The sequence below is a fragment of the Podarcis raffonei genome, chromosome 11, assembly GCF_027172205.1.
Source record: "Podarcis raffonei isolate rPodRaf1 chromosome 11, rPodRaf1.pri, whole genome shotgun sequence".
In the NCBI taxonomy this organism is placed as follows: domain Eukaryota; kingdom Metazoa; phylum Chordata; class Lepidosauria; order Squamata; family Lacertidae; genus Podarcis; species Podarcis raffonei.
In genome coordinates, this window is record NC_070612.1 from 43132234 (window position 1) to 43149646 (window position 17413).

The window sequence follows — 17413 nt, forward strand, 5'->3', positions numbered from 1 at the left end:
GACAAAGGGCAGAGAAATCACTGAAGTAAAACAAATGGTATGAGTTTGCTCTTTATGAAATAGATCAGAATCACCCACACGCAACAAATCTACACAAACTTCTTTTTTTGCACAGAGCCTGTTGAAAATCTTGAGAGAGTTCAGTCACCGAGGCACTGAAGTGATTTGTAACGAACACCAGTATAACCCAGCATGCTGATTTGAGGACAGATAGATAAGATAAATGAAAAACAACATAATCTACTTTGTTCTGAATGCTAAGGCTTGGGGATTAACAGACCCAATGAGCTATGCTTACCTGGTGTGGCTATTGGATGACAGGCTCTCCCAGGGCTGCACGCTGCAGCCAGTGACTGCAAACGCTCCACCGCAGCTACCGTCCAATTTCATCAGCAGGGCTTTGGCTGCGTTCTCAGCTGTCTTCCTGCAGTCATGAGCTCTTTTAAGCATCTGAGTGATATTTTCATCACCTGTTTGGTCCCCTGTTTGCCAAGCAAATGATCAGAGCTATGCAGTACTGGAGACAGGTAATAAGCATTAATATGAGTAGATGGGCTCTTAAGATGACATCTTGCGCTTCCAACTAGGAAGTTAAATGTCTGATAAAATACACCAGGATTATAGTGGACCCACAGGCCATGATCCAGATGCAGAGCATGGTTTCTGACTCTCCTCTTCAGAAAGCAGACTCTGAGGCTGCTTGACAACTCTCAATGCTGAGGGAAATGAAGCAGATGAGGTCTAAGTTTTGGACATCTACACAGAACTGCATTTACATGCCTAAGGACAACCATTGCCATAGATGAGATCTCTTAGCAGATGCTCTCTTTTGTTATATCGTTCTCCCCTTGTATCACTTGAAGCAAAGCAACGCCAGTTGGTTCTTCCAAGCTTATCCACCCATACAATTGTTTCGGCGACTGAAAATCACCACCCCTTTTTGTACCTCAGCTGGGAACCACTGTGTTTAATCATTTTTGTTTGTGTTTTATTCTCTGCATTTGTTTTGTTTGTGTGTGCAACGTTCAATGGAGTCGTTGCTGGTGCATTTTAAAATTAAAATAAACACTTTTTGTTGTAATGAAGTACCTAAGCAGGCCTTATGGAATAATGACAGTCTCCATTTCAAAGCGTGAGAAAAATACGTAGTAACATATTTCATCACCTTTATAAATGTGAATTACATCTCTCCTATGTTACCAGGATACAGGGAAAACAAATAGCCATTATGCATTTCCATGTGATCCACATATGCATACTGCTAATACAAGAGGCAAAAACACACACTGCCTCCTGCAAACTCATCTCTACAAGCTCATACAATTACAGGCAGCTGAAAACAGGAACTATATCCCCACTTGTACTTGCTATGACTTTGCCTGGATGACATCTCTTTAATTTTAGATGATTGTGAAAAGCTTCTTGTTCAGTCTTGTCCTTCCGGTGAATTACTTATAAAACTCATGTTAGTTTTTATTTAGGCTGATGACTGACATTTTATTGCTGCTTGCGTCTTTTATCATTTAAATTATTTTTAAATAGCTCTTTAAAATTTGCATTGAAATTTCTATCTGCGCTTAATTTTGGACTCTAATAATAGAAACACAGCATTAAAATTCCACAGATAAATGTGTTGCCTCATAAAGGAAAAAAAAAACCACATGCCCAATCCACAGGACTCAAAACAAAACGCCACCACATCTGTGGATCATTGACTCTAGTTTGCTGAAACTCATCCATCTTGTAAGACTGAAGCCAGCTGGTCATATTGTCCTTAGGAGTTTTCACATTATATTTCAGTGGCTCTTGAGAAGCTGGTGATATAAATTAGATTTTAAAACAAGCAGTTTCCATGTCACAGCAGAGCTTGGGAAACAATTTTTTCTGGGCCCAAAGGTTCCCCCCATGTCCTACAACTCTGTATTATAAACCTCGAATTGCCATTTGGGTGAGCTGAAAATGTGTGAAATCACACATTTTTCTCAACTTCTCTACAATAACAAATAATTGCAATCTTGATGTAATTTTCATAAATGAACTAGGAAAGTGTGTAGAAAGTGGCTCACTCACTATTAGACCATGCTGTCCCTAAAGTACTGGTTGTGGTTCGTGGCACTAAAACCTGACCCAAAATGCTGAGGTATAGACAGGGTGAAAATTCACAGCAAAAGAATAATGGCAGGTCTAGGGTGAACTCTTTTCAGATATCTTCATCATCATCTTATTTGTAGGCTACCTTTCCACAAAATGGGTCCCAAAGTGCCTCACAACATATCAAATAAATAATAAGCAGAACAATTGATAAAACAGGAGAAACTATTATATCTTGGCTGTGAGTCCTGGAAGTGCTAAAAACCATCTTCTTCTCTCATACATGTATCCAGCCATCTTTCATTAAAGCCACTAAAAATATGCAGTTCACTTGAATGATGCATTTACAATATTGGGCTGGAAACATGTGATACAAATTAAATAGCACTTATTCAGGAATTGACTATACAAAGTATGTGGCGTCCTTCATTCAGCCTTTGATGTTCTCTTTTGGTGGGTTTGGAACCAAGAGCTTCAATCACTAACTTTCCTCAATTTCCTATACTAGACACTATGGCTATTCACATTTGATTGCAGTTTAGTTTGGGTTTAAAATGTGATTGAAAGAAAACATACTTGATTAATTGGGGGGCAGAGGTGGGAGGGGGTTGCCTGAACTGTCACAAGATGATTGGGTGTTGCAACCTACCCTTTGAGGGCGAAGTACAATGGATTATGGAGAAAGTAACTTATTGAGTTCTTACCAACAGACCCGACACCCGCAGCTCTGAATTGCCCAAGAATGAGGGACTGTTCACTTTCTGCCAATGCCAACAGCAGCTCATAGGCTTCAATGCACTGTTCACTGGAAACAACAAAAACGATTCACTATTTGTAACTTACGAGACAGGAAAAAGGCAATATAGGTGACAGCAGGACAGCAAGGGCGTGACGTCTGAAATGATGTCATTTCCTCTCTGTCTGTTAGCTGGGAAACTAGAACTTTCTTGCAGCTTAGGCTTGGTGATCCTAGCCAACCCCTACCTTATGATGCTGTAAAGGGCCCTGTGATCTTTGGATGAAGCACAGTATATAAATTGATTAAATAAAAAATAAATTATTAACAGTCTGAGTTGCTAATGTAAGAAAGAAAGGGTGACATGACTGAACAACAACATAATGCATTTAGACTGGGGAATTTCAGCTTTCAGTGCAGAACTCAATACTGCACTGAAGTGTAGAATGCAGAATGAGTCAAGAAGGCTTTTGTTTCCTATGACATAGTGGAGTTTGGCCCCGTTGCCCTTTGGAGCATCAGGGAATGCCACAGTAAAAGACAGGACAACGGCTGGGATAAACTTGCAAAAGGTATTTACTTGAAATGGTTTGTTCACTGTGTTTTGCTTCAGCCTCTGGGCCTAACAGGTCATCAATTTAACTTTCCCAAGGCAACTTTCAGCATTGGCAATGTTTTACTTTGCTTTCCTTATAACCATGTGGCTTATGTTAGTTCTATGAACAATATAGATCATTTACTAAACTACTCTTAAGCCAACATTTAGGCACTTTGCTAAGTGCCATGAATGAGAATAACCTGTAAGGCAGTTAACGTACAGATGTGAACTGAATGATTACTAAATACTTGCACATTCCATCTAAACCACTGAGTCTCTTGGGCTCACAGGTCAGAAGGTTGGGCAGTTCGAGTCCGCGCAACAGGGTGAACTCCCGTTGCTCTGTCCTAGCTCCTGCCAACCTAGCAATTCGAAAGCATACCAGCGTGAGTAGATAAATGGGTACCGCTGTGGCAGAAAGGTAAACAGCATTTCTGTGTGCTCTGGCTTCCGTCGCTGTGTCCCGTTATGCCAGAAGCGGTTTAGTCATGCTGGTTGCATGATCCAGAAAGCTGTCTGGGGACAAACACCGGCTCCCTCAGCCTGAACAGCCCAGGAGTCCTTTACCCTTTACCTAGTATCAAAGTCAAATTGGCAACTCTTCATTTTCTCTGAGGCAGTCCCCAGAGAGCATGAAATGGACACTATCTTCCTACACGCTATCCCTGCCAACTCACACTGAGTAGAGTCCTAACAAGTAATGGTGCAAGGTAAGGAAGTGAGTAGAATTAAGGCGGGGGTGGAACAGTACATTATGTGTACTTACATACCTTCAAGTCTCTTCCAGGAAACAAGCATTACATGAAAATGTACTACCTCGTTTATTTTGTCTCTTGCATTCTCTGTGCACGTACCTGTATTGCAAGGCGAGCTTCAGGGCTGTGGCGTTGGACTCATATTTTCCAACCAGCATGCTCATCCTCTCCGCATTACTCTTGCACTCTTCCAGAGTTATTGTCAATAAATCATTCTGAGATTTTAAATGCTCAATGCGGCTGCGGAGAAGAAAACCATCTATAAACTTTCACAGAGCACCTACTCAGCCCTACCTGCCTTGAACATTCTCCAAATGGCTCCATCTCAAAATGTGAAAAGTAATCTGGCCTTAATCATTTTCATCCATTACTGGAAAAGGAGGGAAGGAATAAATAATGCAAACTGAATGGACAAGTCTTATGCAGAAAACCCTTTCACCAATAAAGCCCAATGAAAACGTGGGTGGCATTATTATTATTATTATTATTTTAAGAAATGATATGGAGCTACTTCTATAGACATATTTCATTGCTGTACTTTTTTTCTTACCTATGCCCACCTCGCCCTTCTGTTCTCAACCTTGTGGTTTCTTTTGCTTTAAAGGAGTTCTGCAGCTAACTGGCCCAGGTAGAGCATCACATGAAAAAACAAAAACCAGGGTTGCCATACATCCAGGCAGAAATCGGCAAAATGTCAAAAACCTCTCTTTTGAGATTTTGCGAAAAAAGCAGCTCAACATCTCGTGTCCTTACAGCTTTGCGAGTAGCTCCCTGTACTGCATTGTCACACAAACTGCTTTTAAAACTGCCCTGAGTTTTCAGAACTGTATTGGGAAAGTTTATATGATACAGCTTTTCAAGAGCCAAGGAGGCTACTGCTATAAGAGGGTAAGTCAAAAGCCCTATTGAGGTCATGGAAGCAGTTATCTGTGGAACGCCCTACATCAGTGATACAATTCACTATATCAGTGGTGGGGAACCTCTGGCCCACGAGCCTCGTTAAAGCCCACCAGGCCTCCCCATTTGGCCTATGAACATATTTTGCCTTACACTTAGGGATGGGAGTGGAATTCATGGAAGACTGATTCAAAAGTGGACTCATTTGATTCAATCAGGATCATTGGGCAATGCCAGAATTTATGGCGCTGTGGTGTAAACCACTGAGCCTAGGGCTTGCTGATCGGAAGGTCGGCGGTTTGAATCCCCGCGATGGGGTGAGCTCCCGTTGTCGTTGTTCAGTCCCAGTTCCTGCCCACCTAGCAGTTCAAAAACATGTCAAGTGAAAGTAGATAAATAGGTACCGCTCTGGTGGGAAGGTAAACGGAGTTTCCGTGTGCTGCTCTGGTTTCGCCAGAAGTGGCTTAGTCATGCTGGCCACATGACCCGGAAAAACTGTCTGTGGACAAACGTCGGCTCCCTCGGCCCGTAAAGTGAGATGAGCACTGCAACCCCAGAGTCGTCTGCGACTGGAGTTAACTGTCAGGGGTCCTTTACCTTTAAGGAGGACACCCACCTGTCACCATCTTGTGTTTGGCTCTGACAAGCAGATTTGGAATGAAACTTTTGACCCCAAGTGCTCAAAAAAATCTGTCAAAATCTTCAGTCATTTGTGTATCTTAGGTAGGCTGACTAGGTTGGAGTTGGCACACCGACGATAGCCAGGAAACTCCACTATATATAAATAAAACACCGGTTCACAACACGACCTTCACACCAATCCAAACTGTGAACTTGAATAAACTGAACTATATCATTGACTGAGGCCTGAGGGCAGTTATGCAGTATAAGTAGCCTATGGGAAACTTCTAGTCGTTCCTAAACAGGACCTATAGGTGCACACTCACAGGGGGAAATGCCGGAAACTGTGAGAAGGTTCCAGAACTGAGCTACCTGCAATGCGATTAGTCAGTTCGCAGAAGCCATGCCTGTCTCCTAGTTGGGTTGCAAATGCACCGCAACGTCTTCCAACTGACCTCAGCAAGCATTTCAATTTCAAATATTCTGATATTTTCTACTTTTAGTTAAGTATTTTTTTTCATTTACTTGATTTGGGGGAGGGCGCTGCTCCCCTGCCCCCTGGCTACACCCATGTTCAAGATCCGGATAAGATCATGGGTCCCCTTTCAGAACTCACATCCCTATGGATCCCTTTATGAGGAGTCGGAGGGCTGCCTCTGTCTGGTATGCTAGCAATGTTTTTTCCTCCCTTTGGGAAAGCTCAGTCATCCAGCTGCCAGCAGCTGGGAGAAGGGTTTACTGCTGCTGTACATTTTGAATAGAGAAGAGCAAATCTCCCTGGGAGCAATGGGAGTCGATGACACTCTGTCAGTCTCAGAGGGAACTGTACAAAAACAGAAAACAACACCACCATAGCTGCTTCGCTTTGAAACAGGTGTGAGGGAGGCATGGCTTCCTGCCAAAGGTGGAGTTTGCACGCAAAGCCTATCTCCTTTGCCCGTGCTGTTTCAAAGGAGGTGGATGTGGAAATGATACAGTTTGGGTATTACTCTGAATATTTAGGTACAATACATTGCTTTGACTGTCAACAAGTACAACGATGCCAACAGCACCTACTCATCTCCACTAAAATTATCACACTGATCTATACAAATCAACTTGAAAACTGTATTTTGGGTTCCTCTGGAGGCAACACCAGCTGTTGCTAAGACCTGCAGAATAATATGCAAATCCTAACAAATCACTTTATGGCCTAATGCTGATGACTAAATTATCTTGTTGAAAGAAAGCTATTAATTCAGATTAAGCCCTCCTTTTCATCACCATATTTTTCCACATTTATATGCAGATGGCATAAGCATAATTCACACAAATCAAAATGATGGGGGTAACAAATCAAGTTAATCAACTGAAAGTAAGAGCTGATTACCATTATATGATTTTCAGATGCTGAATTTCCCCCTGCAAGTCAGCGCGATGCCTACATACATATGCAAAATATTTTCTATGAATATGTAATACACAGAAACTGGCTACTGAAAAGAGCCGTGCTCTGAAAGGCAGGTTCCAAAGTGTTGCTGTATAGTTGCCCTGGTAAGCTAATCTTATTTGATACTTTATTCACATTGGTCACTAGTTTTCCTATGCAGGCAAGACTCCATGACGCAGCTGAATTTCCCAATTTCTGAAATAAAAGAGAAATCCACTCTAAGCAAAACAGAACTCTGTATATATACATGTAAACTTTACCTGTTTAACCGCTCAGTTTCCACTTCAAATTCTCGGATTTTGCTTTCAGAGATAGCAGATCCATGCGAGTAGAGGGTCTGGAAAATTTCTTGGATGTTGGAACAGTCTTGAAGAGAGTGGGCTAAGTGTTCTGCTACACTACTAGAAACCTGCAATGAAATCGGGTATTTATGGAAAACAGTTAGCAAACTCCATGCATGTTGTATTTCACAGATTTATCACCTGTAAAAAGTAGTAGCATCATCATCTTGAGGTTGGGAGGCAGCAGGGACTTAAAATAAACAGGAAAAAACAAACACACTGGATGAAGGGTGGCATATAAATTTAATAAATAAATGGCACTAAGCCATAAAGAAATGGGAAGAAATGGAGGCAGTGAGAGATTTTACTTTCTTGGGCTCCATGATCACTGCAGATGGTGACAGCAGCCACGAAATTAAAAGACGCCTGCTTCTTGGGAGAAGGGCAATGACAGGCCTAGACAGCATCTTGAGAAGTAGAGATGTCACCTTGCCAATAAAGGTCCGTATAGTTAAAGCCATGGTTTTCCCAGTAGTGATGTATGGAAGTGAGAGCTGGACCATAAAGAAGGCTGATCGCCGAAGAATTGATGCTTTTGAATTTTGGTGCTGGAGGAGACTCTTGAGAGTCCCATGGACTGCAAGAAGATCAAACGCATCCATTCTTAAGGAAATCAGCCCTGAGTGCTCACTGGAAGGACAGATCATGAAGCTGAGGCTCCAGTACTTTGGCCATCTCATGAGAAGAGAAGACTCCCTGGAGAAGACACTGATGCTGGGAAAGATGGAGGGCACAAGGAGAAGGGGGCGACAGAGGACGAGATGGTTGGATAGTGTTTTCGAGGTTACCAGCATGAGTCTGACCTAACTGCGGGAGGTAGTGGAGGACAGAGGTGCCTGGCGTGCTCTGGTCCATGGGGTCACGAAGAGTCGGACACGACTAAACAACAACAACAACAACACAAGCCATAAACCTTGGTTTACTAAACCATACTGTAATATGCCAGTTGTGTACTAGTGTACGCAGCCCAACCATGCCTGCATCACTCCTCAATTGACATGTGGCTAAAGCGAAGTCCTTTACAGCATCCCAGAGCCATCAAATGGGAATCTTTTGTCACATTAAAATATCCACAAAGCAATATGGGTGCTGGGTACTGTAACAAATGAAGCAGTCCAGAAAAGGGACACTTCGAACCTTCTTTAATATCCATGTGGGACTGACTTTTTCTAGTAATTAAAATATTTGTGGGATTTATTTCTTTAAAGGTCACAGCAAAGGAGCTAACAAGCAATGAGAGTGCAAGTGTGGTTTTGCCACAGACATTAAGGCTTCACTCTTAAGCCTGGGAATCACTGCTTGGGATCGGGATGCAAATTCTGTAACGAACGAGACAAGGGTGACAAGGGCTAATCACAAGAGAACAGGAAAAGGTATAAGGGGGTCCCCTGATTCTCATTAATTAATTAATAAATTTCAGCAATAGACTGCTCTTCATTAGGAATAATCAGGAAGTGTTTTACATTACATTCCTATTCTAGAACAGCAGATATTTTATAGACTGTTCAACATGCATCAGGAGGCCTCAGAAAGGGTTCACACTGAGTGCTATTCAACTAAGTCATTCCTAGAGTAGATCCATTGAGATTTATAGATGTAAAGAACTTGAGTCAACTTGAGTAACTTGACTCTACTTGATTTTCATGGGTCATCTAAGCATGACCAAGAATGGATATCACCCATTATATCCACCAGGTACTTAAAAAGAAATGGGACATCTGCTCATTTGCAAGAGAGTAAGTATTAAATTGCTCATTTAAATTGTGTCACAAAAGTTCAGATTGAAGAACCTAAAAGCTCTTAGAAGTTCTTCCCTAACCAATCTCTCCTGAAATAAACAGGAGATTTGGGGAGGGGACTGTCCAAATGTATTGCTGTCCACACTTGTGTCAGATCACAGTGAACTGTTTACTTTGCCTTCGGATTCTTCCTCTGCCATTATGTGGTCCACATCTGCACAGGTGTCAGTTAACTGCTGTTATTTTCCGCCACATCTACAGTGGTACCTCGGGTTAAGAACTTAATTCGTTCTGGAGGTCCGTTCTTAACCTGAAACTGTTCTTAACCTGGGGTACCACTTTAGCTACTGGGGCCTCCTGCTGCCGCTGTCACCAAACGATTTCTGTTCTCATCCTGAAGCAAAGTTCTTAACCCAAGGTACTATTTCTGGGTTAGCAGAGTCTGTAACCTGAAGCATCTGTAACCTGAAAGGTCTGTAACCCGAGGTACCACTGTATAACCTTCTGAAGTTGCTTTGCAGAATTGTGTGAAATTATGAACCACCATTCATGAATTGCTACTTTCAAGGAACCTTTTTGAGTTTTTGCATCAGTGTAGTTCGTAGCTATCCTGAAGCTGAGACTCCAATACTTTGGCCACCTCATGAGAAGAGAAGACTCCCTGGAAAAGACCCTGATGTTGGGAAAGATAGAGGGCACAAGGAGAAGGGGACGACAGAGGACGAGATGGTTGGACAGTGTTCTCGAAGCTACCAGCATGAGTCTGACCAAACTGCGGGAGGCAGTGGAAGACAGAAGTGCCTGGCGTGCTCTGGTCCATGGGGTCATGAAGAGTCAGACACGACTAAACAACAACAACAATAAGGGAGTTGCAGCAGAAAAAATAGATTGCTTTCTTGTTTTTGTCTGTTGTGTGTTTCTTGAAAATGCTAATAAATATTTTATATAAAAAAAATAATAATAATTACAGAGAAAGCAGAATGAAGAAAAGGTGTGGCTGTGAACTTTCTTAGCTGCTAATGGTCATCAGCTTGATCAAACTGAAAAACCAAACTACTAACAGGAATCACACTAGTAATAGTAAGTCAAGAGGGTTCCAATTTCCTCTATATTTATTTGAATGCTTATGTTTTGCTTTTCTGTAATAAAATCAAACCTGAGGTGGCTTACAAAGCACAACAAAATGAAAAATAATCCTGACATTAAAACAGAATCAACAACCAGGTGAATTATAAAATAATTAGTCTTCGGATACCAAGTAAAGCTTTGCTGGATACAATCTTCTTTCTAGTAGGATCCTCTTTCTAGTGCACTTCCTTATAATAATGTTGTCCAAGCATCAAACAAAACCCCTAAAGATGAGGACTAGAGATTTTGCTGCTTCATAAACAAATAAAAGATAGTTGGAACAATAATGCAGTTATGGATGTTTTACACTGAAGTACTCTGCAAGAGATCAGAATTATTCTCTGGCATCAAGCTTAGGTTGTAAATCATCTTAATTTTCAGTTATTGCATGATATCCTTCTGATGTGGGTAGAATTATTTATGTGAGTGGGATTTTATCTTAATCCATAGGGTTGCTGTTGGGTTGTATTAGAACTGCAAAAATACAGCTCCCTCCCCCAAATTCATGCTGAGTCTCCTTAATAATATAATCTCCAGCTGTAAAAGCTGGTTATGGACTTCTGCCACAGAAACCAAATGCATGGCTTTGCATATTCCATGCACATGGTACAATAACAAGATACCCTTATGCTGCAACATGAAAATAAGTTCTGATCTCTTTCCTCTCGAAAACAGAATTGTATCATGTGAATATAGGTAGGCTTTCTTAATCTACATAATTTAAAACCACTGTTAAAGAACAGGAAGCAGAATATAGTTGTACCTTGGCTGCCGAACGCCTCGGAATTCGTACATTTCGGCTCCCAAACGATCAAAAGCTGCAAGTGAGTGCTCTGGTTTTTGAACAATTTTTGGAAGTCAAATGGGCACTTCTTGCTCAGATTTTCTTCATAAAATTACTTATTGGAGCTTCCTGCAGCCAATCAGAAGCCATGCTTTGGTTTTTGAACATTATGGAAGTCCATCGGACTTCCGGAACAGATTCTGTTCGACTTCCAGGGTATGACTGTACACGAATAAACTGAAAGTTTACACAATTGAGGGGTGCAAGAAGTGGGGTTCCCCAAGGACCAGTATTGAGAACTGGACTTTCTAACTTGTTCACAAATGACCTGCTGTTGGGGGTGGGGTGAGGTTTCCAAGTTTGCCGACGGCACCCTTTGCTCAGGATGCTTAAAACAAAATTGACTGCTAGGAGCTCCAAAGGTATCTCAGTAAACTGGGCATTTAAAAAGCAAATGGAATTCAGTGTAAGCAAGGGTAAAGCAAAGCAGATTGGGGCAAAAAAAAAAAAAAAAAAAAAGAGAGAGAGAGAGAGAGAGAGAGAGAGAGAGAGAGAGAGAGAGAGAGAGAGAAGAGGTTCTGAACTGGGACTGACTGATGAGGAAAGAGCTTGGGGACAAGGCACACAGGTGAATGAAAATGTCAAGCCAGTATGCAGAAGCTGTGAAAAACACAAATTCCGCATTGGAGAGCATTAGGAAAAGGGTCAGAAATAAAACTTCTGATATAATAAGGCCACTATACAAGCTGATGGTGCAAATGAGCTTGGACTACTGTGTACAATTCTGGTCGCGACACCTTAAAAGGATATTAGAGCTTAAAAAGGTGCATCCAAACACCCCTATAAAAGTAGTGTTCTTCCTCTCTTATCATACTAGAACCCAGGGTCATTCAATAAGGCCGAATGTTGGACATTTCAGGACAGACTTCATACAGCACCTAAAACTATGGAATTTGCCAACACAAGAGATGTAGCCACCAACTTGGATGGTTTTCAAAGGGGTATAGACAAATTCATGACCATAAGGCTCTCAGTGCCTATAGTCACAATCACGATGTATTACCTCCAGCATACTAGTTGCTTGTGAGCACAAGTAGACAGCGCACTGTTGCAATCATGTCCTACTTGCGGGTTGGTCATTGTGAGTGCATTATGCTGAAGTAGACAGGCCTTTGGTCTAATGCTAATGGGCACTTCTTGATCAGATTTTTTTCGTAAGATTACTTATATATCACCATCTCATGTAAGGCTATGTACAATATATACAAATCCTTATGGAAGGATTATATGTTTGTAGCATTTATGTTTTTTTGTGGGGATACTCAGTACCAGCAAACCGCTCCCCCTCCCAGATATTAAAAGTGTGGCACTTATTGTAACAACTTCATGGTGAGTACAGGGGACCGTTTTTGTTTCCCTTAAAAGAATATTTTAAATATATATTATTTCAATTTTTATACCACCCTTCATCCAAAGATCACAAGGCAGTTCACGACATGAGCATAAATCCTATGTGATCATTAGCACTCACCCCTATGCTGCTGATTTCAGATCCCAGGACAGGACGGTCAGATGTTGAAGATTCCGATCTTGTCTTTGAGAGCTTTACTCGTTCAGCTATCTAGAAACGGGGGGAAAAAACCCCACCGCAAATATTAGGTGTCGTATGTAGCTTTTGCACAGCTATGCAAATCCCTCCCCCTTCTTCACACATCCAGAAATTGTATGTTAAGTTGATTAATGTAAACTGGCATGTGTGTTGTGACTAACAGAGGCTTAAAATCCTTAGCACTTATCTCTCCCTGCAGCTCGAGTTTTCAGACTCACTTAGGATCCTTGTAAATTCCCCTGGCGCTCTGGCTCATGCTTCCCAGTTAATTGCACGCCTGCACAGCAGCTGCGCACAGCAAAGGCTGCGTCTCCCAGATAATGAGAGGCACTGTGGCAATGTACCAGGACTCACCTTGGCAATGGGGATGTCATTACTGCTGCTGCTGGTGCTCAGTTCTCCAGTGCTAGGGTTAATGGGACGGTTGGCAGGAGTAAGGCGGCCGGGACTTGATGGGCCAGTTGCCTGGACACTTTGTAAACGGGTCTGCAGTTCTCGAACCTGGAAGAACACACAATATTAAGACAAAGTCATTTGTTTTCCTTTGCACTTGGTCTGATGAGCAGTCCTGGCCGCAGCAGCCAAATTCTGCTTTAGCCTGGGGTTATTGATTTATTTGTTAAAGGAAGAAAAGCTTGAAAAAGTTCTAAAGCAAAAGCTTTTCCATTGTGTCAGGGAACTGCCATCAGCTCAGAGGCGAGAGGTGGAAGAGCAGTTGTGTTACAGGGAGCTCTGAAGATCTTGAGAAGCAGTTCTTCCTCTTGCGAGGAGGGAAGCCCCACCTCCAGTGGGGAAGGGGTGCAGGGATCAGAAGATGCTAGGGAAAGCCTCAACACCGAGCCTGAGCAAAGGGGAGGGGAGGCAAGTCCCCCTTTGCCAGCGCCCATGTTGCGCAGTAGGTTTGCGCACAGAGAGAGGAGGAGAAGGATGGGAGTCACAGGACTGTTATGCTGGGGAAGGTATAAGGACCGCCCACTCCCAGATTCTGCTAGCGACTGAGCAGACACGGACTTGAGATGCTCTGCACTGTAAGATAGTTTGTACAGATAATAAAGTCTGGAAAAGACGGGTTGGAGTCTTGCCTGTTTGCTCTCAAGCAACCACACCACCACCTGACACATTGGTTCTTCGGCTGCGACAAGGCAGTTTCTAGTACTACCAAGTTTTATGAAGCATGGACATATTTACTGAGAGCAATCTGTCTTTCTGGCCATATGAATACCTTTAGTTTGAGGTCAGATTCAATGAACACCACTGGAAGAAACACAAACAACGCATATGGGGGGAAAAGCGGTGGATCCATTGTTGTTTTGTTCACTTCTTATATGCTACTGAGCAAGATGAATAGTTAACTCTTGATGAAAGTTGCAGTGGTGAAAGGGGAGGAATAATTGTACTGGATCCCACAACTGTTATGTCCCCAGACTTCAGATGAGTAAAGTGACATGGACTTAGGCACATATTATGTATAAGCAAATATACAGGTATGTGCCACAAGAATTAGCCTTATTTAGATATACATAAAAGCTGCGGATGTATGAATTCTTTTATATGAATTTATTTCAGCTGAAGATTCCTTCCAGACCACAAACCATTTCAGGATTTTCTTCCCATCCACATTGCATCATTGCAAAAGCAACCTGGCAGTAAGACATGGTGGGCAGAGGAGACTAATGAACCACGTAGAATCCACAGGTGCGCCTCTGGGATTATGGCCAGAGTTCCCAGAAATTGATTTATGCATTCAATTTAGCAAAATGAATGCTAAACGCAAGCAAGAAGAGGAGGAGGAGGCATTTGGACTTGGCCTTTCACTCCCCTTAAGGTGTCTCAAAGCGGCTAACAATCTCCTTTCCCTTCCTCCCCCACAACAAACACTCTGTGAGGTGAGTGAGGCTGAGCCCAAGGTCACCCAGCAGCTGCATGTGGAGGAGCGGGGAAGCGAACCCAGTTCACCAGATTACGAGTCCACCGCTCTTAACCATTACACCACACTGGCTCTCTAGCACTATCAGCCTCACTAGGATTAACAGGTGGCAGTTAAGAAGTTTCAGTTCTCCCATAATGTGCACTTCTAGCTTAGAGTTCACTCTGTTTCCCATTTCCAAAATGGTTCCACGTGTGTCAAACTAGCTGCTAAATCAATCTCGGTGCTTGCAAACTCCAATGCACGCTACAGAGAGCCCTCAAACCAGTAAGATGCTCACATGCACACAATGTTCTGCCCCAATAGAGGAAGACATTACAAATGAACCACGCAGTTCCACATTTGAATGTGTTACATCCATGATCATCTGACCCCAAAACAATCATTTACTTCCAGAACAGATCAAATGATTGGGACGATAATGAGCTTAAAGAAACACAGTGCAGCCCAGTTCGCTCATCCTCTTCTCTTCCCGCGCGTGAGAGAAGGAGGTGCCTGCGAAGAAAATCAGGGCATCATACAGATTAGAGATTTCTCCCCAGAATGTGACAAGCGAATGGATCCTCACTTTAATGGTGAGAGATAACTCACTACTCTGGTCAACTGGGGGGAGGAAAAGTCTGACTGGAGGAGCCAATGTCAGCATGCAGGGCTGGTGGGAAGGAGAAGAGAAACTGATTTCAGGAGCTACTAATGAGGTGCCATGCTACCATCCTCCTGGCAGCAGGTAGTGTTGCACTGGGGTAGAGCAGAGGCAAGGATGGGGAGGGAGCCGCAGCGTGGTGCCACCCCACTGTGCCAGTCGCTGTTGGGTATTCATTCACAAAAGAGTTACCGTATTTTTCGCTCTATTGGACGCACCGGACCACAGGACGCACCTAGTTTTTAGAGGGGGAAATCAAGGAAAAGAATATTATCCCCCCCCCAGCCCCAAAGAGCAACGGACAGGCTGCGCGCAGCCTGTCTGCTTCTCCCAGAGCTTCTCAGGGCTGCGGGGGAAGCCCGGGTTCCCCCACCAGCCCCAAAAAGCAAAGAAGCCAAGACAGCACGCGGGATCCATAGCCGCGCAACCTCTCCAGCCAGGAGCTAAACCTCTCCAGCGCGGCTAAAGAAGAAGACAAGGCAGTGAGCGCGATCCATCCCACTCGCTGCCCTGGCTTCCTCTTTAGCCTTGTGCAGCATCTTTAGTCTTGCACAATGGGATGGATTGTGCCCGCTGTCCACCGGGGCTGGACTAGATGACTCCTGGGGTTCCCTTCCAACCCTGCAATTCTATGACCTCGGAAGGTGTTTGGGGTCTCCACCACTGGAGGCTTTTAAGCAGCGGTTGGGGGACCATCTGCCTGGCGTTCTTTAGCTGTGATTCCTACATTGTGAGGGGGCTGGGCTAGATGACCCTCGGGTGGCCCTCCCAACTCTATACAGTCCTACAGTTCTGCAGCAGGAGATCCACAGCCACTTCACACAATGCCCACTTCCAATTTTCATCTGAGAGACATGTGGCTTCAGTGTCTAGGTAGGTACCCCCCTACCTGCCACACTTCCCCCACCCCACTTAAGCTGAGGGAATTCCTGCCCAGAGAAGCTCCCAGGTGAAGCAAGGGTTAAGATCTACCTCTGGTAGATCTCTTGCGGCTGGAGAGGCACGCAAGGCTAAAGAGGAAGCCAGGGCAGTGAACGGGATGGATTGCACTCGCTGCCCTGGCTTCCTCTTTAGCCTTGTGAAGCCTCCTCCCCCCCAGCTGGAGAGGTTGTGCAAGGCTTTTCTAGAGGAGGGAGAAGGGACTGACTGGCGGTGTCAGTCCCTTCTCCCTCTTGGGGGAAAGCCCGCAAGAGCCGCGCAAAGCTTGTGTGGGGCTCTTGGGGGCTTTTCCTGCCTGCCTCCCCCCTGCATTCGCTCCATAGGACGCACAGACTTTCCCCCTTAGTTTTTAAGACGGGAAAAGTGCGTCCTATGGTGCGAAAAGTATGGTAACAAAATCTAAGATGAAAGTAAGTTATTAAAAAAGCAAACACACTGTGCTTTATTTCACCATATCGAAGTACAAACATACATAGGCAACCCATTCTCAGAAATGCCTACACAACAAAGCTCAAAACAATAATAAATCTAACCAATTTAGTGCAAATGCTGAGAAGTAAATTGGAAGGTTCTTCTCAGCTACTAGGATAAATTGGCACCCCAAATTTCCATCTGTGAGCTGATTCAGACTGTTTTCCCCAGCTTCATAAACCATGATTTATCCATCTGGAGGCAAGCGTCAGGATCGAATGTTCCTCCCCACCTCTCATAATAAGCTCCTGCCTTATAATCCTGGTTTATTCACCACGATTAAACCAGTATCCTGGTTCAGACAGAACAGGGAATTGTGGCTTAACACATGCCAGGAATTGAGCCCTGAAGCTGGTGCATGAAGTGAGGAGGAGTAAGGTGAAAGAGGAGCAAGCATGATGCTTGTCCCTGAATTTATGGTTTAAGAAGTCGGGAAAGATAATTTGAACTGGCTCTATGAATCTGTGTTACAGGATACTGAGCTAATGGTCTGCATATAATAAAGCAGTTTGAAATAATTATTTGTAGAGAAACATCCTAGGATGACCTCATTGCATTAAAAACCCAAAGTGATTGAAGTGTAAATAATTTATTTATACTTCAGAAGCTATAGTTGAAATGCAGCACTGCAGAGCAGATAAATGCTAGAAACACAGCAAATTAGAAAAGGGTACCCAACAAATCAGTGAAGTAACTCAAGACCCC

At 43.4% G+C, this 17413-nt stretch overlaps 1 protein-coding gene across 3 annotated transcripts in view; it reads right to left on the reverse strand.

Moving 5' to 3' along the window:
- The window catches only part of MCC (MCC regulator of WNT signaling pathway), a 212321-nt gene that overhangs the window by 17301 nt on the left and 177607 nt on the right, over window positions 1-17413 (reverse strand). For all 3 annotated transcript variants that reach the window (XM_053408630.1, XM_053408632.1, XM_053408631.1), the window contains 6 exons: window positions 13083-13229; window positions 12651-12740; window positions 7388-7536; window positions 4280-4420; window positions 2796-2896; window positions 299-482 (listed from right to left, as the gene is read on the reverse strand). In XM_053408630.1, the coding sequence (XP_053264605.1) occupies window positions 299-482; window positions 2796-2896; window positions 4280-4420; window positions 7388-7536; window positions 12651-12740; window positions 13083-13229 (812 nt within the window). The remainder of the gene's footprint in view (window positions 1-298; window positions 483-2795; window positions 2897-4279; window positions 4421-7387; window positions 7537-12650; window positions 12741-13082; window positions 13230-17413) is intronic.